The sequence below is a fragment of the Notamacropus eugenii genome, chromosome 3 (assembly GCF_028372415.1).
Source record: "Notamacropus eugenii isolate mMacEug1 chromosome 3, mMacEug1.pri_v2, whole genome shotgun sequence".
Classification (NCBI taxonomy): Eukaryota; Metazoa; Chordata; class Mammalia; order Diprotodontia; family Macropodidae; genus Notamacropus; species Notamacropus eugenii.
Window position 1 is genome coordinate 116,599,725 of NC_092874.1, and position 22,562 is coordinate 116,622,286.

At 37.9% G+C, this 22,562-nt stretch overlaps 1 protein-coding gene across 5 annotated transcripts in view; it reads right to left on the reverse strand.

Moving 5' to 3' along the window:
* The window catches only part of EXOC4 (exocyst complex component 4), a 945,346-nt gene that overhangs the window by 839,770 nt on the left and 83,014 nt on the right, over positions 1–22,562 (reverse strand). For all 5 annotated transcript variants that reach the window (XM_072650117.1, XM_072650119.1, XM_072650120.1 and 2 more), the window contains one exon: positions 8,646–8,755. In XM_072650117.1, the coding sequence (XP_072506218.1) occupies positions 8,646–8,755 (110 nt within the window). The remainder of the gene's footprint in view (positions 1–8,645; positions 8,756–22,562) is intronic.

A 22,562-nucleotide genomic window follows, 5' to 3' on the forward strand; every position in this document is an offset into this window, starting at 1 on the left:
CAGCTGGAAGACACCCCTTAAAAATGTCCTTCATAAAGGATGACACCCTCATGTCTGCTGTTTTACACTCTGAGGAGGAAACTTGAAGGCCTCTTGTTAAAGTCCAGCTTATAAGAGTCACTATATACTAGTCTTCCTGGTACAACAGTCACGAATAAGCTTTTTTTCTTCACTACTGAAATTGACACCAAATTGTTGCCATTTATCATGATATATTTCATTAGTCCTGTGACTGTACATGTACCCAGTAAAATGTTACACAGTTCCTTACATGATTTATGGCATCCCAAATTATACCCTTTTGTTGGCACTAATACTCTTTAGATAAGGTGATGCAGATTAATAGGGTCCTAAAGTCCAGCAATGTGGTGAAAGGCTTTACCTGCTTCAATCCCAGAGCCTCTAGTCCATACACATGGCTATATGAAGACAGTTTTAGTCAGCATGAGCCATGCTGAAAATTTTTTACCTCTCTTTCACATTTCTTCACTGCCTCCTCTTTCACTCCCTCCCAGAAAAATTCAAGAACACCAGTCTGCAAGGAAGCTATCTCTTGGGAAAAAAGAGTTTATTTTACATAGCACTACAGATGACTTCCACCACAGCCCTCAATATGGTGAAGCACCATCTGGGGCTTTCAGATACTTTCATGATAAAGGGAAAACATTGCTAGAGTCACAGAATTCTCACGATCTCCATCAGAAGAATCAAAATTAACTGAAAATTCTTAGAGTTGAAAGAAAAACTTACCCTCAGAAGAGAAGAGAAGCTGCCTTATAAGAAAATAGATGAGATAAAAATGCTAACATCTAACTGAATTCTGCAGTTATTGCCACTATTATCATTTGATACTTGGTATTCCTAAAGTACTTTTCATTTGCAATGTTCTCCAATTATTTCTTTATCAACAATTTATTTCACTTGGCAGTTTTTTGGGATGTTTAAACAGAATCATTTGCTATGGTTTGGCAATGAGTATAACTGATGACCTGCCTGACCTGCTTTAGAAAAAGGCATCAGTTTAACAACTGGGAATAGCAACCTCACACAGGAAGGGAAGGCTATTTAAATTTAGAAGAGGATCTCTGGCCTAATTCTAAAAATATATAAGACTGCAAAGAGTAGAATAAATTTCTTCATACGGCAAAATACTTTTCCTGATTCCAGGAATAGAGGCAATAGCAATCATTTTAAAGTTATGTAATGACATTTTTTAAAAGAACTAGTCAGTTTGGGATATTTTACAAAAATTATTGATTAGTAGTGAATAAAGACTTCATAAAAAATATTAATTAGGAGACAGACAAAAATAAAGGCTATTATTTTATCTACATATACTTTTTCCAACAATAAAAAAATGAATATTGTAAAGCCCCTCTCTCTACGGAATTATTCAGGGGAGGTGCTTCTGTATAGACTTCTCTGAACTCCCTATAGGAATGGCAACATTTTCCCCAACACTGTACAAATGAGACACTCACAGTGTTGCTTCATAGATGAAGGTGCTTTGTAATAGGAGAGAGGTACTCAACAAAGGCAGGGCATACTAATGCAAGTCAGTAAATGCCATATATAAATAAATAAATGCCACACAAAGAATAATTATTTGGAATTGCATCTAGATTTTAGGTAGCCCCGATACTTCTTTGTAAGAGGTGCAACAGATAAGAGTGTCAGTCCCAGAGTCAGGAAGACTCTTCTTCCTGAGTTTCAATCCATCCTCAAACACTTACTAGTTGTATGACCCTGGGCAAGTCACTTAATGCTGTTTACCTCAGTTTCCTCATCTATCAAATGAGCTGAAGAAGAAAATGGCAGACCACTTGAAGATCTTTGCCAAGAAAACCCCAAATCGGGTCACAGAGAGTCAGACACAACTGAACAAAAAAAAATATTTCTTTGCACATGAAGTTGGAAGCCGTTATTATGCTTAACGAAGCATAAGAAAATTTTATCTTGAAATATGGGATCATTATGTACAGTTATTCAAAAAAGGAATTATCTAGGATGCTTTGTGAAAATACTGTTATTATACATATAAAGTTTCATATCAACTACACTGTCATCACACATATTCTTTCCTCCCTGTCTTCCTTACCTCTTGATACAAAAAGCCTTGTTCACCCACTATTTAGGGCCGTCCCCTTTACAATTCCATCCCCTCTTTATTCCTTCAAAATTCTGATCTCTCAAGTCAAATTCTCTTATTCTTCTTTAAGATTTTCCCTCCACTATTTTTTAAAAATATATACATTTGGAAAAACAACTGGCCTGGAAAATAGATCCAGGAGAGACAATTTAAAAATTATGGGACTACCTGAAAGCCATGACCAAAAAAAGAGCCTAGACATCATCTTTCATGAAATTATAAAGGAAAAGTGCCCTGATATTCTAGAACCAGAGGGCAAATTAAATATTGAAAGAATCCACCAATTACCTCCTGAAAGAGATCCAAAAAAAAAAACTCCTAGGAACATTGAGGCCAAATTCCAGAGTTCCCAGGTCAAGGAGAAAATATTGCAAGCAGCCAGAAAGAAACAATTCAAGTATTGGGGAAGTACAATCACGATAACACAAGATCTAGCAACTTCTATATTAACAGATCAAAGGGCTTGGAATATGATATTCCATAAGTCAAAGGAACTAGGGCTAAAACCAAGAATCACCTACCCAGCAAAACTGAGTATAATACTTCAGGGGAAAAAATTGTCTTTCAATGAAATAGAGGACTTTCAAGCATTTGTGATGAAAAGACCAGAGCCAAAAAGAAAATCTGACTTTCAAACACAAGAATGAAGAGAAGCATGAAAAGGTAAACAGCAAAGAGAGGTCATAAGGGACTTACTAAAGTTGAACTGTTTACATTCCTACATGGAAAGACAATATGTGTAACTCTTGAAACTTTTTTCAGTATCTGGGTAGTTGAAGGGATTACATACACACATACGCACACACGCGCACACACACACACACACACAGAGCACAGGGTGAGTCAAAAAGGATGGGATCATATCTTAAAAAAATGAAATTAAGGGGTGAGAGATATATTGGGAGGAGAAAAGGAGAAATGGAATAGGGCAAATTATCTCTCATAAAAGAGGCAAGTAAAAGACTTTTCAGTGGAGGGAAAAAGAGGGGAGGTGAGAGAAAAACATGAAGCTTACTCTCATCACATTCCACTAAAGGAAGGAATAAAATGCACACTCATTTTTGTATGAAAACCTATCTTACAATACAGGAAAGTGGGGGAGAAGGGGATAAGCAGGGTAGGGGGGATGATGGAAGGGAGGGCAATGGGAGGAGGGAGCAATTAGAAGTCAACACTCTTGGGGAGTGACAGGGTCAAAAGAGAGAATAGAAGCAATGGAGGGCAGGATAGGATGGAGGGAAATATAGTCAGTCTTACACAACACGACTATTATGGATATCATTTGCAAAACTACACGGATATGGCTTATATTGAATTGCTTGCTTTCCCACTGGGGATGGGTGGGGACAGAGGGAGGAAAAGAAGTTGGAACTCAAAGTTTAAGAACAACTGTTGAGTATTGTTCTTGTATACAGCTAGGAAATGAGAAATATAGGTAATGGGGTATAGAAATTTATCTTGCCCTCCAGGACAAAAAAGAAGATGGGGATAAGGGAAGGGAGGGATGTTAGAAGGGAGGGCAGACTGGTGATAGGGGTAATAGAATGGTAATAGGGGTAATAGAATGCTTGGTGTTTTGGGGTGGGGGGAGGGGAGAGATGAGGAGAAAATTCGGAACTCAAAATTTTGTGGAAATGAATGTTGAAAACAAATAAATAAAATATATATATATATACATACATGTATATATATATATACACACACACTTTTAATATCTATATTAAATGATTTATCTATTTATCTATAAAATGATTTATCTCTAAATCACAGCCATTGTGGGGAGAGGATAACTGTTTCTCCTGGTGTATATAACATTCTGCTCCTGCAGGCCTCCTCCTCTCTTCTATAAGGAGGGTGTTTCATTCAATGACACTTTCTCAGTCTTTCAGGTCTATAAAATTTGGCCTCCTGTTGGTGGCTTTTTCCATTTCTGTTACTCAAATCAGGATGCACGCGGTTCTTTTGGCATTCTCCTTTGCTTTCAAACATGCACGTGTAAAGGGCAGCTAGGAGGCACAGTGGATAGAGTACCATCCATGAAATAAGGAGGATCTGAGCTCAAACCCAGCCTTAAGATATCTTACTAACTGTGAGAGGAGGCAAGTCACTTAACCCTGACTGGTTCCAAAAAAAAAAGGTCAAACATGCATGTATGCCCCGCGTCTGGAATAATCTTCCCTTGACTCTTATATCCCCTATACCACTGTATTTTTCTTCTTCCTATCAAAGAGAAATTTCTTTAACTACTTCTGCTCCTTTCCCCCCTGGGTTCTTCCTCATGAATTCCATCCTGCTTAAGTCTTACACCTATTTCTAGCACCTAGGAAGAAAGTGGCCTCATCTTCTTCATCTTAATTTCCTCAACCATCTTCCAGTTTTAGAAATTGCTGACCACCTGCATATACTTTCTGTAACTCTACACTGTCTCATTCTACCTCTCAAGCCCTCATGACAGACAGTGCACCATTTGGAGTCAGAAGACCAGGGTTCACAGCCCATCTATTTCACCTGCCACCTGAGTGACTTCCCTGGGGAAAGTCACAACTTCTCTGGGCATCCATTTCCTCAACTGTAATATGAAGGGTGCATACTCAATGATTTCCAAAATTCTGTCTCCAAATTTATGATCCTGTGATTTTCTTCTTTTTCTCATATGTGAATAAGGACCTTTTCCAATGCAATTTCAGTCCTTAATCTTCTGCTCCCATTACCCACTTGAATATCTGAGCCATTTCTCGTGTCTTCAAGGATCAGGACTTGATTTCTAAATCTACCCATGTCAAGCTCCAGTTCCAAATCCTCAAATGCCTACTAGATCTTTCCATCTGGATTTCCCACTGTCCCCTTAATCTCAGCAAAGCAAATTCAAACTCATCTTCCACCAAAACTAGTGCTTCATCCTAACTTCTTTTCATATAACCACCATGTTCTCATGACCCCAGTCTTGCTTGAAAGCCCACCCCTCCCTGGGGATATACTTTAAAACCTCCCTCTTCCCTCTATATCCAATCAGTACTCAAATCTTATGCCTTTTTCCTTCACAATATTCATTCTTTTCTGTTTTCACACCAATCTAATCCAGGCTCTTATTTAATCTCTGGACAACTACAAAAGCCTCTTAACTGGTCCCGCATGATCTCCATCCTCCCCGCAATATATCCTGACATATTAATACCTCCAAGAGATTAATCCTCTAAAAATACCACTTATGTCATAAATCTGCCCAAAAATCTTCAAAGGCTCCCCACTAAGAGGAAAAACATCCTTTTATAGGATCTAAAGCCTTCCCCAAGTTACCTTTCCAGTCTTCTTACTCATTACTATCCTACATGAATCACAGCTCCAGCCCAAACTGTCTCTCCACTGTTTCTCAAACATACTAATGCATACCTATTTCCATGCCTTTGCTTAGGCAGATTTCATAGGAGTAAAGCTTCCATATAGAGTTTTATCTTTATCCCATTCATCATTTGAATCTATCTTCACTGCTCCTCACCCTACTCCAAGCCTCTCACCCCCAAAACCAGCACAGACCTAGGCTATAAAAGTCACAGGTAGGCTTGGGAGTTGGAAAACTCCACACACCCATTTACTGGTAGGCATATGGGAGGGACACTTTTTCCACTTAAGAACAACAGCAATTTCCACATAAGAAAGATGTATTTTAGGTTTCCCAATATTTAACTCTGAATTCACTTCCCCAAAGAAACAATGCTATTATGCACAGTAGTTAGCTTCTATGGTAAAGCTAATAAAATATGAAACTTTCAAAATGTGGTGGGCTTAAGTATATTTTTATGAACTAGCAAAGAGACTTAACCATATAAAACTCAATGTGTACACACATACTGAATTCCCCAAAACTGACTTCCAGCTAAGTTTTCAGAATGCATTCCATTCAGTAAGCTGGAGGCTGCCTATGTGTAAACATAAGTGTCTCCAAATTACTGTCTTGCTTTTTTAAAATCCCATCCTCCAGGATAAGAGATTTTGCTTCACCGCAAGACAAAATGAAAGCCAAATGTGATTTTTATCTTTAATTTTTCCAATCTATCTAAGGGAAGAATTCTAACTACTTATCTTTAACTGAGCTATTTTTGAAAAATAATAACAGTTAACATACAGAGAGAGCTGTAAGATTTACAAAGCACTTTAAATTATTGTATTTGATCCTTACAACAACTCTGTAGGCAGGTGCTATTATCTCCATTTTACAGATGAGGAAACTGAGGCTAAGAGAAGCTAAGTGAACTGTTCAGATTCATACAGCTAAGGTCTTTTCAGGTACTCAAAGTGAGATAATGCCCATTCGGTGAATAGGCCTCTTTAAAAAGTAGTCAGGGGGATGGATGGCCCCTTTAATAGAAAAGAAAAATAAGCTGAGGTAGGATTTGAATTCATGTTTTCTTGAATCCAAATCCTTCACTGTATCTACTATGCCACCTAGCTACCTAAATAGTCAACTCCTTTGTGACAAATATCTCTAAAAAAAATGATTTCCAAATCACAGGCAATGCCTACATTCTCAAGAAAAATGAAAAACAACCTGTGCTTCTGCATTTTTGTGGCATACAATAATCTTTTATGGAATTTACCGTCTACTCATCTGGAAGCTCTTTGAAAGCAGAATGGTCTTTTTCTCTCTAACTCAGACTCAGCACAGGGCTTTGAAAGACAATAGGACATAGTGGTAAAAGTGCTGAACTCAAAGCCAGGAAGACTTGGATCCTCCAAGATTCCAATCTTGTCTCCCTCTTTTACTATGTGACTACAGGTCAGTCATTTAAAATCTAGGAGCATCAAGTTCCTTATCTATAAAACGAAAGTAGCAATATTGTCCCCAGTGTGCTGTTATGAGGATCACAAAGGAGAATATATGCCGACCATCAAACAATCCCTATCAGTCATTACCATGATTACTATCATTACTGTTGCTAATCATTTGCACATATTTCAATAATTTGCAGTTTGATCATTGTAGGGACTCTCTGCCACCGATACAGATGGTGAAGCCTCCAAGCCCAAACAGGCAGTCTTTGTGAGCTACTGTGGCCAAAAACACAGATTCCCTGGGGACCTATGCTTTGGAGGTGAGCCTTTCTGAATGTTGCTGGCTGCTTCTCAGACAAGCGCACAAGGACCATACTTACATGCTTTCAAGCATGGCAAGGGCTTGCCAGAACATGGATTCTGTTGGCCTCAATTTAAAGAACCCCAGACCACCCCTCTTTGTCACAAGAGGTCATCTAAACAGGATTTTAGTAGGAGACTGCCAATAATAGGTAATTCACAAATTTTTGTTGAATTGGAATTTACATTAAAAGCCCTCCATAACCTAGCTCTGACCTGTCCTTCCAGTTTCATTATAATTAACTTCCCTTCTTGTACTCTACATGCCAGCTAAACTGAACATAATGCTGTTCCTCAAACATGAAGATACATCTCCCACTTCTAAGCTTTTGAACTGGCTGTCTGCCATACCTGGAATGCCCTCCTTTCTCACCTCCTGCCTCCTGGAACCCTTTAATTCCTTCAGGAATCACCTCAAACATCACCTTCTATACAAAACCCTTCCTGATTCCCCAAGCTGCTAAAAAATCTCTCCAAATCATCTTGCATTTATTTTGTGTATATTCTTTAGGTATTTATGTTGTGTTCATCCTTCGTTTTTGAAGAGGACCATGACATCAGAGAAATGATGACATGACTCGTACTTGACTTTGTTTGGAGGGAGGGAGGGTTGTGCAAGGTCACTAGCCTCACTTTCTCCTCCTGAGCCATCTGGATCCAGTGAGCAGATATTCATCAGGATGACTGGAGATAGCCCAGGAGAATAGGAGACCTTGGCCTTTTAGGCTAAGGTGTTTTCAGGTACTCAAAGTGAGATAATGCACATTCGGTGAACAGGCCTCTTTAAAAAGTAGTCAGGGGGATGGATGGCCCCTATAATAGAAAAGAAAAATAAATAGATAAATCACTCTGGGAGGGACAGGAGCCTCAGGGTTGTTGTTTGGACCAGAAACCAAAAACAGCCATTAAGTGGAGCTTGGGCAGGGACCCATTGTTGTTCAATCCATAGGCTCCAGAGTGCACTGGGTCTAAGGTTTTAGGGGAGATAAGGAAGGAGAGGAGGGGAGAGGAGGGGAAGGGAGGGGACAGAGGAGAGGAAAGGAAAGGAAAATATTTATACATGCACATGCTGGCTCCCTCTTTAGAAAGTAAGCTCCCTGGGGGCCAAGGTTGCTTCATTTTTGTGTCTGTATTCCCACTGCCTAGCAGCAAGCCCTTAAAAAATGCATACTGCCTGATGAGTTGAATTGGGGTAATCCCTTGTAGTTTCCTAAGATGGATTTGTACCAATATAGGTGACATTGCCATAGAGATCAAAGAAGTAGAGAATAATTCATATCTAATTACAGAGAATGGAAATGGAAGGAAATAAAAGTGAAGAAATTAAAAAAAAAAAACTTAAGTAACTGGAAAATTAGATACTTACCAGTTGAGCTTCCAGGAGTACCAAACTGAGAAGTGTCAAGAAACTTTCGAGGTGTAGGCATGTTTGTGACATCAAGCAATGGCACTGGGGAAGCATCTTTCACAAGAGAGCTACAAAGAAGGGAAAGCGTCAGACTTTAGCATCTGCTCCAGTGTGATCCCATCCTATGTCCTATAGAGGGCCATTATTCTCAACACACTATGCTCTAGCTTTTCTGTCACTACTGATTTTTACACAAGACAGTCTTCCTGACTGGTGCATCAAAAAGTTCTCTTTTCAAGAGAGGGCTGACTGAAGGCACCCTTTAACCATGAGACTTAACTCAATGTTCACTCCATATTAATCCTATTCTCCTTTTCTTAAGAAACCCAAACCTTTCTTTTCCAAACAGCTGACTTCCAATTTTGTGAGGGATGGAGCTAGATGGTGCAGTGGATAGGACACTAGACCTGGAATCAGGAAGATATTGGTTCAAATCCAGCCTCAGATACATACTGCCATGTGACTCTGGGAAAGTCACTTAACCTGTCTGCCTCAGTTTCCTCAACTGTAAGATGGAGATAATAATAATATCTAATCTCCCCCCAAATGGCCTTTGTGGGAATCAAATGCAAAACACTTAGCACAATGCCTAGAACATAGTATATACTTAAAAAATACTACTTCTGTCATTTCTTTTCCTTGCTAGGTAGGGGTTGTGCTGGACTACACCAAGCATAAATATCCCTCATGTAAACACAGTCTTATAAGTCACAAAACAGTGCATTTACATATCTTAACTGAAGCAGATAACTAGAGATTTCTTTATTTTATAACAAGAGTTTAAAAAGTAAGTTCTGAAAGTTTGATTTGGAGGTAATAAAAATTTCCAAGGAGATAACTTGGCAAAAGATTTAACTTTGTAAATACTGAACACAGTAATGTCCAACTCTCCCTTTGCCTCCACAATGAGGATACTGACACCAGAGAGGATCAGTACTATGAACCTCTCTTAAGTCAATACAGCCATACAGAAGAAATGTGCCCCAATTGTCTGACCTACACATGTTCTTGTTGGCACCTAACATTCTGTTAATTATACTAAACCCCAGAGCCCTACAAGTGTCTTCACTGAAAGTGATAAGAAAGAGGTTAGGCTAACTAACCATCAACGTCAGGAAAATAAAGGGAGTAAAGAGCAAAGATTGTCCAAACTATGATTCCTAGCTGGAAAAGAAGACTGCTGAATTAATCTGTCAATACAGTTAGATGGTACTACAGACATGCCTTACAAGTGAGCCCAGAATTGACAAAAAGAGAAAATCAGATCAAATTTTAGAAAATGCAGTGCTTTCCATGATCCTAAACCACTCATTGTTTTAAAAAAAAAAAAGCCTATTTAATAAAAACATTGAATAAAAAAAATTCCCAGCAACGTGGCTATGAATCACAAAGCACAAAGAAAGGTCTTAGAAAAAGTAAAATGGTAAGTAGCTCCAACAGCAATGGAAAAATACACAGTGACTATAAGTGGGCTGCGTTATGTTACCACTGACAACGTATAAGCATAAGTCATTATCAAGGATATGAATAACCTGGAAAGGAGGTAGACCAGTTAAGTATCTTAAAAGACAGCCAGCAAACAGCAGGCCCAACTTCTTCAATGGAAACCTGAGCTATTAAAATAATAACAGTAACAAAGGAAGATTATCAATGATATACTGAAAAATATATGCAATGATATCTCAAGAAAGATAGTGTATAAATAGTGTATAAAGGGCTGCAATCAATCAATTAATCAAGAGACTACTTTGTGTCAGGTGTATCAAAAAAACATGACCTCAAAAAAAATAAGTTATCCAAGTAGTAAGATCTAGAGACCCAGGTACGGTTGTCTATTAGCCTTGAACTCACACCTAACATAGCCAAGTAATACACAGGATTGCCCAACTTTTCCTGGTCTCTCATCCCTATTTTCGACCTCTTTCCTTTTGCTTTCCTCTCACCTCTGTATCTCTTTTATTTCTCGCCTCTGTCATTTTTCATTATTTTTGCAAAATATAAGGTTTTCAAAAGGCCTGTCCCTAGCTGTACCACCATGAGGAATTTACATTATTACAGCTACTAAAGAAAGCTCTAGTGGGTCATGGGAAATCACAGGATGTTTAAATATCTAAAAATGAATCCTTTCCCCTTCCCCCAATAAATAAATAAATAAAATTGAGGTGGAATGTAAGTAAACACTATTCTAAAGTGATTTTGTGGTTAAAATATATGTTCAAACCATTATAAGACACCCATACACTTCTTTAAAGAATATGAAAACAGACCTTTCCAATTTAGGCACATACTTAACATGAAAGTTATATGAAGGTGTTACAGTATCATACCTCACTTATCTGAAGGGTAGATAGAGCTTGCCTAGAGCTTCAACTTTCTAGAACACAGATAGAAAGTAAGGGGACAAAGTAATAAATACCTATGTACTAAGAAGTTCATCCACATTTACAAGAAAGACTCAGGGCCTGTTTATTATTATTTCAGACAAGTTACAAAAAGCTCTGTTATCTGCTTTCCCAATTTAGGGAGGATTAAAAGTACTAAATTAGGTAAAAAAATAAACTAAATTAGGAAAACAGAGTAGCTGACATAAGGGAAGCCTAAAACAAATACAAAAGCTCAAATAGGTCAGCAGATCAGGGACATTTGGTGTAGGGACAAATAGTTACACACAATATCCCCTCGGGGAAGTGGTGGTCACTTAATTGTCCCACTACGGTTGGAGAGGTTCACAGCAAAAATTCTTTAATAGTACCTTAAGCAATCAATAGCTGTGCATTTGTGTTAAATATACATTTTCCTGTGACTGCAACTGCATATATTTGAGTCACTGTAGGCTCATTTCTGCAACAATCCTTTTTTTTTTATTTTCCCAAATTTATTAATTTATTTGTTTTCAGTTTTCAACACTTTCATACATTCCAAATTTTTTCCCCCTCCTTAAAACAGCATACAATCTTATATGGGTCCTACAGATACATTTCTATTAAACACATTTTCACATTAGTCATGTTGCACAGAAGAATTAAAACGAATGGGAGAAACCACAAGAAAAACGAAACAAACGAAAGCAAACATAAGAGAAAATAGTCTGCTTCATTCTGCATTCAGATTCCATAGTTCTTTCTCTGGATGTGAATGGCACTTTGCATCATTAGTCCTTTGGAAATGTTTTAGGTCCTTGCATTGCTGTGAAGGGCTCAGTCTATCAGAAACAGTCCCCGCACACTGTGGCTGTTACTGTGTATAATGCTCTCCTGGTTCTGCTCACTTCACTCAGCATCAGTTCACATAAGTCTTTCCAGGTTTTTCCGAAGTCCCACTGTTCATCATTTCTTATAACACAACAGTATTAACACAACTTGTTCAGCCATTCCTCAACTGATGGGCATCCCCTCAATTTCCAGTTCTTGGACACCACAAAAAGAGCTGCTACAAATATTTTTGTACAACCTTTTTCCCATTTTTATGATCTCTTTGGGATATGGCCCTAGATGCAGTATTGCTGGGGTCTGCGACAATTCTAAATAACCACGATGATATACACAGCAATATCAGTACCTGTGCAGTGATTGTGACAAGCTCGGTCAAGTTTTAAGTACATGTTCTTACAATTTGCGAACCTATCATGAAACTGCTTCCAAACCACTACAAGGGTTAGATATGCAGGCACCTGCTCCTACGTCATTTGTGTCCTGGACGCTGGACCAGATAGGAACACTGCTACCTTCTGCTACCCTCTAACTGTACTTCATCAGCTACATTATCAAAAGCTGATCAATATCCTATTAATATTTCCAATTCTTGTGGCACAAGGGTCTGGCTATGTGGAATTGTATCGTTGAGCATGCACATTACAAGTCATCTTGAAATCTTCATGGATACAATCACAGATGTTCTGCTGAAATAAACCTGATATGGCCTCATTACAATAGTAGGACCATTTTCTGATTTAACCTTATCCTCTACTTAATTCTTCTACCAGATATATTTTCAAACGAACCAGCTGACAACACTGGTCAGTTGTTTAGTAGGCTTTCTATACAATGTAGCCAGTGTGCCAGTGTTACAAGAAAAGAAAGTCACATGTGAAGTAATTATTTCCTTATAAAAGTTAAATTATAGATAAACACTTAAAAATCAATTGAACTTTATGCCCATTTATCATGTAATACAGTGCTTGTTATTAGTCAATAGAAAAACAACTGTTTTATACTGTAGTTATTCATTTTCACCAATTGGTTGGGTATACAAAAATTTTTGAATTAATTTCCATCTCTCAGCAGGGAGCGTAGAAAATTCTGTTTTCCATATATTTGTGTGAATGAGCTACCTTTTCACTTTATTTTTGTTTTAAATCAAAATACAGAAATAAACTCAACATCGAACCAAATTAAAAACTGTGCTTATCTGGTGTTGAGTCAAATATCGGAAACCTATGCACAAATAAAAAAAATTTAACATGGAAATAAAGTTTCTATATGATTACAGAATGTTAAACATCTTCCAAGTTGCAATTTATTTCATTTAAAATGCTATTTATAGTCAACAAAATTTGTAAAATAAGTTTAAGATGAAGTCTTAAAGGGTAAGCATATGAGAACTTGCTAAATTAAATCTTTTAATTCTTATAAAATGTCCAAAATAAAATATTAGTAATTATTTTCTAATTTGAGCTTATAATTTTTTTTAGTTTTTGTAATTATAGGTAGAATAAACTTTTATAATTATAATTTAGTTTAAATTACAATTACAAATTTTAATTGGAGCTACAGAGACAAGTTATCATCGTACTTGTGGTAAACACAATTAATAATTCCAAAAGAATATTATTAAAAGTAGTTTATTAAATTACCCTGGGAATTCACCACACAATTTTTTGTTTTTGTTCAACAGGGTTCAAAGAATTAAAAACATTAAAAATCACTCCTTTAGGATAACATAACATCAAGCACAACTACTGAAATTCAGAGTAATAACTTAGAGAAATTAAAAAGAGGTTAAATTATACTGAGGACACACTAAGAAGTCAGAGGGGAGGATAATATATAGCACTTTCACCAACAGTGGTAAATATAAGTAAAAAAAACTTTGAAGCATAAAGGGGGAAGTATCAGTTATACAGAACACTCAGTTATGAACTCTTCATTACATGACGATGCCCAGTAAACGTGCATTACACACACACACACACACACACACACACACACACTCTCTCTCTTTCTCTCTCTCTCTTTCTCGAAAGAGAGAGCGCATGTGTTGCTTATATGTTTTATATGCATACATATATACACGACACACACATACATGAACAGATATACAAATGCATTATAGATAATATCTATATACATATATGTATAGATAGGCATATATGATTTATTTATTTTTAAAAAATTAGTGCTTTCATCCATTTGAGTCCTCTCTCTACCAAGGCAGACTGCAAACCTTACACCACATCAGCCAATAGCCTTCATGTGTTGCTATGGCCAAAATTTCATCACGGGGTGACCAAACTTGTAGTAATAAGCTTCATGGATAAAAGATACAGAATAAATTGCTAAAGCTTGCATTAAAAGCTTTTCTAGTTTAGTGAGGTCTACCAGATCTTGCATTCCTCAAGAACTTGGGGAACCTCCATGGCCCAATGAGGTACATTGCTAACGTAGGCTATATTGTATATGTCTATCTATCTATCTATTCATATTGACATTATAATCATCTCTGGGCATCTTTGACCATCTAAATTTACTTTCCTTTGGACAGGAGAAGCTCTCTACTCCCCTCTCCTCTTCTTTCCCCTGTCCTGTCCTGTCCTGTCCTCTCCCAAAACCTTAAGCCTACTGTACTCTGAAACTGGGACTCCAATGGGTCCCTGCCTAAGAGCTCCTCTGGACCCTCCTAGCTTTAGAGTGATTATCAATAGTAACTGTCGCTGTTTTCCACCCAGACTGAAGTCCTTGTTTTCTTGACCACATTAAAGGGGCCACGTCCTGCCTACTTCTTAAACAGGCTTACTCAATGAATGGGCATTGCCTCATCCTAAGTGAGTACCTACAAAGACCTTGGCCTAAGGGGCCCAAGGTCTCCCAGTGCATCCTGGGTCATCTCCAGTCATCCTGAGGAATATCAGGTCACTGGATTCAGATGGCTCTGGAGGAGAAGTGAGGCTGGTGACCTGCACAGCCCTCCCTCACTCAAAACAAAGTCAAGTGCAAGTCATGTCATCATTTCTCTGATGGCATGGTCTTCTTTAGCAACAAAGGACAGACGCTAATCATCTCTACCTTATATCTAAATACATAACAAATATTTGTAATATACACAGATAAAGAAACATGGTCTCATCCAAAAAAGCTAAAATCTACAGATATTTAAACCATAAATTGAAATGATATTTCAGTTATATATAGGATAATGAATCTCTTCTCTATCACAGCTTTAAAGCAACATGACCTGCAGACATTATCAAAGGTGCCAGGAGGGGGAAAGCCAATTTGCTTCAAAACTATCTTCATGTGCTCATATCTATCTCTCCTCTCTGAAATTTTTCCCATAGGCTTCAATTTTCTCCTTTGTGAACACTGACCCAAAGGCAAGTAGTTCTGTACAGGATTTTTTAATTGGTAGATTTGTTTTAAAGAGTTCAAGTGAAAAAGCCCCATCCGTGTCCCAGTTAGTCACTGAATTACCAGGAAGCACAAAGATGAATTGTCCCAAAGAGGATACAGAAGGCACTAAGGCTACTCAGGAGCTTCTTTAAATATACTGTGCCTCAATTTCCATCTGGGCGTAATCGTATAAAAATATTTCTCCTGACCATACATCACAGGGAAAGTTAGCAATGAATTAATTAATATCCATAAAAGACAATCATGAATATTAAAGATTTTTTTATGTCTCAGAGAAAAGATGCCAAGACACTTAAAACAAAACAAAAAATTATATTACCACTTTAATGAGGCAGGGAGGAGTTTTAATTACCAGAAACACTCTAAGTTCTCCATTTTGCAAGGAATATTGATTGCCTGTAGTTATTCTTATTTTTAAGCATAGGGTATTTCATGTCTAAACTAAATTCTTATACAGACTAACTTAAGACACAAAGAACACTTCCTGGAAATAGCAATCTCATAATTCTTGGCCACCTGGGGACAAGAACCCAGCATAGCTCTGAACAGAAAGATTTTTAATGCTATACACATTCTGACTAAATGAGGCTTATTGGTTAGAACTGCAAAGGTAACCAAAACCACAGGTGAAAAGAGGAAATGTATTGTAGTAAATTAATACACACACACAAATTTCAAGACTTTGTGGCTATTAACAATCTAAACAGCTGTTGCCACCACAGGTCTAATTTTAAGGAATTTTGATTCAATGCTTCTGGGTCATAACCACAGATAAGTGTGATTTATTGAGGAGGTTTATAAGCCTTTGTAGCTTATCAGAAGTGTTTTTCTTTCATCAGAAAAATTAATTTCAGCACCATCACTTAGTAGGTCCAACTGTGCAAAAAATTTACAGCTTCTCTGGGGACAGGGTTGGGAAATTACTGTTACATTAAAAAGCAATGGCAGTGAGCAGGCCCTTAGGTATAAATCTTTTAACAATTAGGAGTAACTGCCAAAACCTTATTTTAAGAAGACAAGGGAAATGATGGTGGAAAAGAAACAAGAGACAGTCTTACATGAGGTAACAACCCAAAGCAGAGGGTGCCCAGAATATCAATTTACATCAATACCGCTATAATCCAACTGTACTTGGAACCAGACTTTTAGATGGGTCTAGAAGTACAGGTCAAGGATCATATGAGAAGGAAGAGTGTGCCAGACAGACTACTGGTGCTTCCTAAGATTTCCATCCGATCACCTCCTCTTTCCTCTTGTCTCTCTTGATAATTTCATTCACACTAATGGCTTCATCTATCATCTGTATACAAATGACTCAAATGATTTGAAATCTATAAAGTGATACATAGTCACTATGTCTTGAACGTCATCTCTTCAGGAAACTCTCCTTTATCCATCAATTGGTAATAATCCTCCTTTACTTTGAATATCACAAAGCACTTTTCTTATACCTCTTCTAACTTAAGATTTACTATTTTGTATTAAATTGATTTGTATGTTATATACCAGACTGAAAGCTCTAAGACAATAAGGAAGTCATATTTTATTTCATTTTTAAACATCTCTTCCAGCATCTAACACAGTTCTCTATTCAGAATAAGTATCTCATAAATATTTGTTTTTGACAATCAGTCAATAAGCAAGCAGTTATTAAATGCTTCCAAGGTGCCAAGCTCTGTGCTAAATACTGAGAATACAAATACAATGAAAAGGAGAGAATCCTGGCCCTTATGGAGCCTACATTTTTAATGTAGGAAGACAACACAGAAAGGGAAGGTGAAAAGGCCTAGGGAGAGGAAGGTACCCAGCTTTGGGGCATGATAGAGAATTCTGGAGCTTGACATGGTGAGAAATGAAGACACAGTAGGCCTAGGCACCCTCCTTAAATGGAGTTTCTGAGAGGAACCATCCATTCAGAGGAAGGGGATGTAGCGGCTGGGGGTAGCATAATTCCAAAGTGGGATTTCCAGGATTGAAGTGATTTTCCAGGATGAAAAGTTGTGTTGAATGAATGAATGAAAGAAAAATAAAGAGACATAGGTTGCACTGATGAGTTAAGGATAAAAGCACAGGATTCCTGAAAAGAAAAGGAAAACAAATATGAGAGACACACAGAAGCAAGAAAAATAGATGACAAGAAGGGCAAAGGTCAAAATAAAAAGATAACTGGGAAGAAAACTGGAGAACAGACACAACACTGAAGTAAAGTATAGAACCTTCAGGGGGGCGGAGCAAAGATGGTGGAGTGAAAGCAACGACTCACCTAAGCTCCTGGACAAATTCCTCTGGATACCTCTGAAAGAAGAATCTGACCAAACTTTGGAGGTGCGGAATTCAGTGGGTGACAGACTTTGACGGATTTGGAGCCCAGGTGAGACTGGAAGGTCCGCAGGAAGGATCTGTTCCGCGGGGGTGAGCCCCAGCGCACAGTGCAGCGCGGTCAGCGCAGCAGGGCGGAAGGGACCTGAGAAGGCCAAAAATGGCGGGCGAAACCAGCGGAGCAGGAGACAAGCCAAACCGAGCCGGTGAGAGCCGCTGAGCGCCAGATATCAGCACAGCAGCCCTTGAAACCTTCAGCCTGAAGACTAAACTTCGGTAAGTCACCTACTTGAATTTCCGGGAGCCAGGATGGCGGAGTGATCAGTAAATGCTCTCTCCTCCCCCCGATGACCGTGAAAGAACCATAAAATATTTCCCCAGAAAAATCCTGGATCAGCAGGAAGAGCAGAAGGGGGCAAATAGTCTCATAACACCAGAGGCTAGGAAAATAGCAAAGGGGGATTCTTCCTACTGAGGCGGAGACAATCTGGAAGGACAGAGGACCCAGGGCAGAGAAAATTCTCACTGAGACCCAGGAAAGCCTCAGCGCCAGGAGACGAGCCCCGGGGGGGGGGAAGGGGGGGGGGACACGCATTAGCATCTAGGCGTGACTCAGCCCTCCAAGGGAAAAGGGAAGACAATAGGGAAGCTGGGATCACCATCCCCTGACCCTGCCTTTGCCTCAGGTCAGCTGAGGAGATCTCCTGTGACCAGACCACCCCTCCCACACACTTAACAAGCTAACCCCAGGGTTGATCTGGGAAACAAAAAACAAAAACCTGCTTTTAGCTTCTTCACACATCAGCTCAACACAAAGTTCTGTACCTTCTGACTGAAAGAACCAGAAGTTACAACACTCAGCCAACATCATGAATTGCAAAAAGCAGACGAAAAGTGAAAAAACCATAGAATCTTTCTATGGGGATAAGGACCAAAACACAAACACCAAAGAGGTCAGAGCTGAGACTGTACTTCCATCTGAAACTTCAGAAGGGACTATGAATTTCTCACAAGCACAACTAGATTACCTAGAACAGCTGAAGAAGGGAATAGAAGAAAAACGGGCCAATGATTTTAAAATTATAAAAAAAGAATTCACTGATGAGAACATCACTCTGAAAAGGAAAATTGAACAAATGGAAAAGGAAGTTCAAAAATTAACTAGAGAAAATAATTCCCTAAAAGGAAGAGTTAATCAAACGGAAAAGGAAACCCAAAACCTAATTGGAAAAATTGATCAAATGGAAAAGGAAACACAAAACCTAACTGGGAAAATTGGTCGAATGGAAAAAGAAGTACAAAAATAAAATGGAGAAAATAGCTCCTTAAAGGGAAAAATTGGTCAGATGGAAAAGGAGATGCAAAAGTTAACTGAAGAAAACAATACGATGAAGATTAGAATTGGGCAAGTAGAAACTAATGACTCAGTGAGGCAACAAGAATCAGTCAAACAAAATCTAAAGAATGAAAAGATAGAAGAAAATGTAAAATATTTAATTGGAAAAACAACTGACCTGGAAAATAGATCCAGGAGAGAAAATCTAAGAATTATTGGCCTGCCAGAAACCCATGATGAAGAAAAGAGTCTGGACAATATCTTCCAGGAAATCATCAAGGAAAACTGTCCAGAAGTACTAGACTCAGAGGGCAAAATAGTCATCGAAAGAATCCACCGTTCCCCACCGGAAAGGGATCCCAAACTCAAAACCCCAAGAAATATAGTTGCCAAATTCCAGAGCTATCAAGTGAAGGAGAAAATACTACAAGCAGCCAGAAAGAAACAATTCAAATATCAAGGACATACAGTCAGGATTACACAGGACCTTGCAGCTTCTACATTAAAAGATCGAAAGAATTGGAACCCAATATTCCGCAAGGCAAAGGAGTTGGGACTTCAACCAAGGATCAACTACCCAGCAAATTTCAGCAGAACATTTCAGGCAAGGAGAAAGTCATTCAACGAAATAAGGGATTTCCAGAGCTTCCTGACCAAAACACCAGAACTCAATAGACAATTTGATCTTCAAATGCAGGTCTCAAGAGAATCATAAAAAGGTAAACACGGGGGAAAAAACAAAAACAAAAACTTGCTACTCAATTAGGGCAAACTGTTTACCTCCCTATAAGGGAAGATGATACCTGTTAATCTTGAGAACTGCGCAGCTATTATGATAAAAGGGATATACGTAGAGGGAACGGGTATAAAGTAAATGATGTCATGACAAAAATATGATTTAAGTATGAGAAGGGATTGTAATAGGAGGTGTGAAAAGGAGGATGCAGAAAATGGCAAATTACATCACAGGAAGAAGTACAAAACTATAGTAGAGGGAAGGAGGGGAGGAAGATGGCATTGTTTGAGAGGTACTCTCATCTGATTTGTTTAAAGGAGGGAACAATAATCTTAAGTAGATAATCCTAACTAGCTATATAAGGTAGTAGGAGGGGAAGGGGGAAGAAAGGGGAGGGAGGCTAAAAAGGAGGGAAGAAGCAATAAGAATAAAGGGGAGTAAAAGGGAGGGGGGGCTAAAAGAAGGAGGGGAAGGCTGCAGGAGGAGGGGGAGAAAAGTGAATACTATTGAGGAGGGGAAGGGAGATGGGAGAGCTAAAAAGCACACTTTTCTGGGAAAGAGGATGGAGGGAAATTCACAGATTGTAATCATAACTGTGAATGTGAATGGAATGAACTCTCCAATAAAACGGAGATGGATAGCAGAATGGATTAAAAGCCATAATCCAACAATATGCTGCTTACAAGAAACATATTTGAAACGGGGGGATACACATAGGATAAAGGTCAAAGGATGGAGCAGAATATATTGTGCCTCAGCTCATGTAAGAAAGGCAGGAGTGGCAATCCTAATCTCAGACAAAGCAAAAGCAGAAATAGATCTAATCAAAAGGGATAAGGATGGAAACTATATCCTGCTAAAAGGCACCATAGACAATGAAGCAATATCATTACTAAACATGTATGCTCCAAGTGGTATAGCATCCAAATTCTTAGAGGAGAGGTTGGGGGAGTGGAAGGAACAAATTGACAGCAAAACTATACTAGTGGGGGACCTCAACCTCCCCCTCTCTGAACTCGATAAATCTAACCTCAAAATAAACAAGAAAGAGGTTAAGGAGGTAAATAAAACTCTGGATAAGGTAGGTATGATAGATCTTTGGAGAAAATTAAATGGGAATAGAAAGGAACCTTTTTCTCAGCGGTACATGGAACATTTACAAAAATTGACCATGTACTAGGACATAAAAATCTCACAATCCAGTGCAGAAAGGTAGAGATAATCAATGCATCCTATTCAGATCATAATGCATTAAAAATTACATGTAACAAAAGGCCATGGAAAGATAAACCAAAAATCAATTGGAAACTAAATAATCTAATTCTAAAGAAGGGTTGGGTTAAAGAAGAAATCATAGAAACAATCAACAATTTCATTCAAGAGAATGACAATAGTGAGACAACATACCAAATCTTATGGGACACTGCAAAAGCAGTTATTAGGGGAAGTTTTATATCTTTGAATGCTTACATAAATAAAATAGAGAGAGAGGAGATCAATGACTTGGGCTGGCAGTTGAAAAAGCTAGAAAAAGAACAAATTGAAAATCCCCAAGTAAATACCAAATTAGAAATACTGAAAACCAAAGGAGAGATTAATAAAATTGAAATAAAGAAAACTATTGAATTAATAAATAAAACCAATAGTTGGTTTTATGAAAAAACTAATAAAATTGATAAACCTTTGGTCAATCTGATTAAAAAAAAGAAAGAAGAAAATCAAATTACTAATATTAAAAATGAAAGGGGTGAACTCACCTCCAATGAGGAGGACATTAAAACAATAATTAGAAACTACTTTGCCCAACTTTATGCCCACAAATTCGATAATCTAAACGAGATGGATGAATATTTTAAAAAATACAAATTGCCCAGATTAACAGAAGAGGAAGTTGAATACTTAAACAACCCCATCTCAGAAAAAGAAAGTGAACAAGCCATCAATGAACTCCCTGGGAAAAAATCTCCAGGGCCAGATGGATTCACAAGTGAATTCTATCAAACATTTAAAGAACAGTTAATTCCAATACTACATAGACTATTTTTGAAAATTGGGGAAGAAGGAGTCCTCCCAAATTCTTTCTATGATACAAATATGGTTTTGATACCCAAACCAGGAAGAGACAAAACAGAGAAAGAAAATTATAGACCAATTTCCCTAATGAATATAGATGCAAAAATTTTAAATAAGATTTTAGCAAAACGAATACAGCATCTTATCACGAGATTAATACATTATGATCAGGTAGGATTCATACCAGGATTACAGGGCTGGTTCAATATTAGGAAAACTATTAGCATTATCGATCACATCAACAACAAAGCTAACAAAAACCACATGATTATCTCAATAGATGCAGAAAAAGCTTCTGACAAAATACAACACCCATTCCTACTAAAAACACTGGAGAACGTAGGAATAAAGGGAACTTTCCATAAAATAATAAGCAGTATCTATCTAAAACGTATAGCAAGCATTATATGCAATGGGGATAAGCTAGATGCATTCCCAATAAGATCAGGGGTGAAACAAGGATGTCCATTATCACCACTATTATTCAATATGGTACTAGAAATGTTAGCTATAGCAATTAGACAAGATAAAGATATTGAAGGAATAAGAATAGCCAAAGAAGAAACTAAGTTATCACTCTTTGCAGATGATATGATGATCTACTTAGAGAATCCCAGAGATTCAAGTAAAAAATTACTTGAAAAAATAAACAACTTTGGCAAAGTTGCAGGTTACAAAATAAACCCACACAAATCTTCTGCATTCCTATATATTAGCAACGAAGTCCAACAGCAAGAGATAGAAAGAGAAATCCCATTTAAAGCTAGGGTAGACACTATAAAATA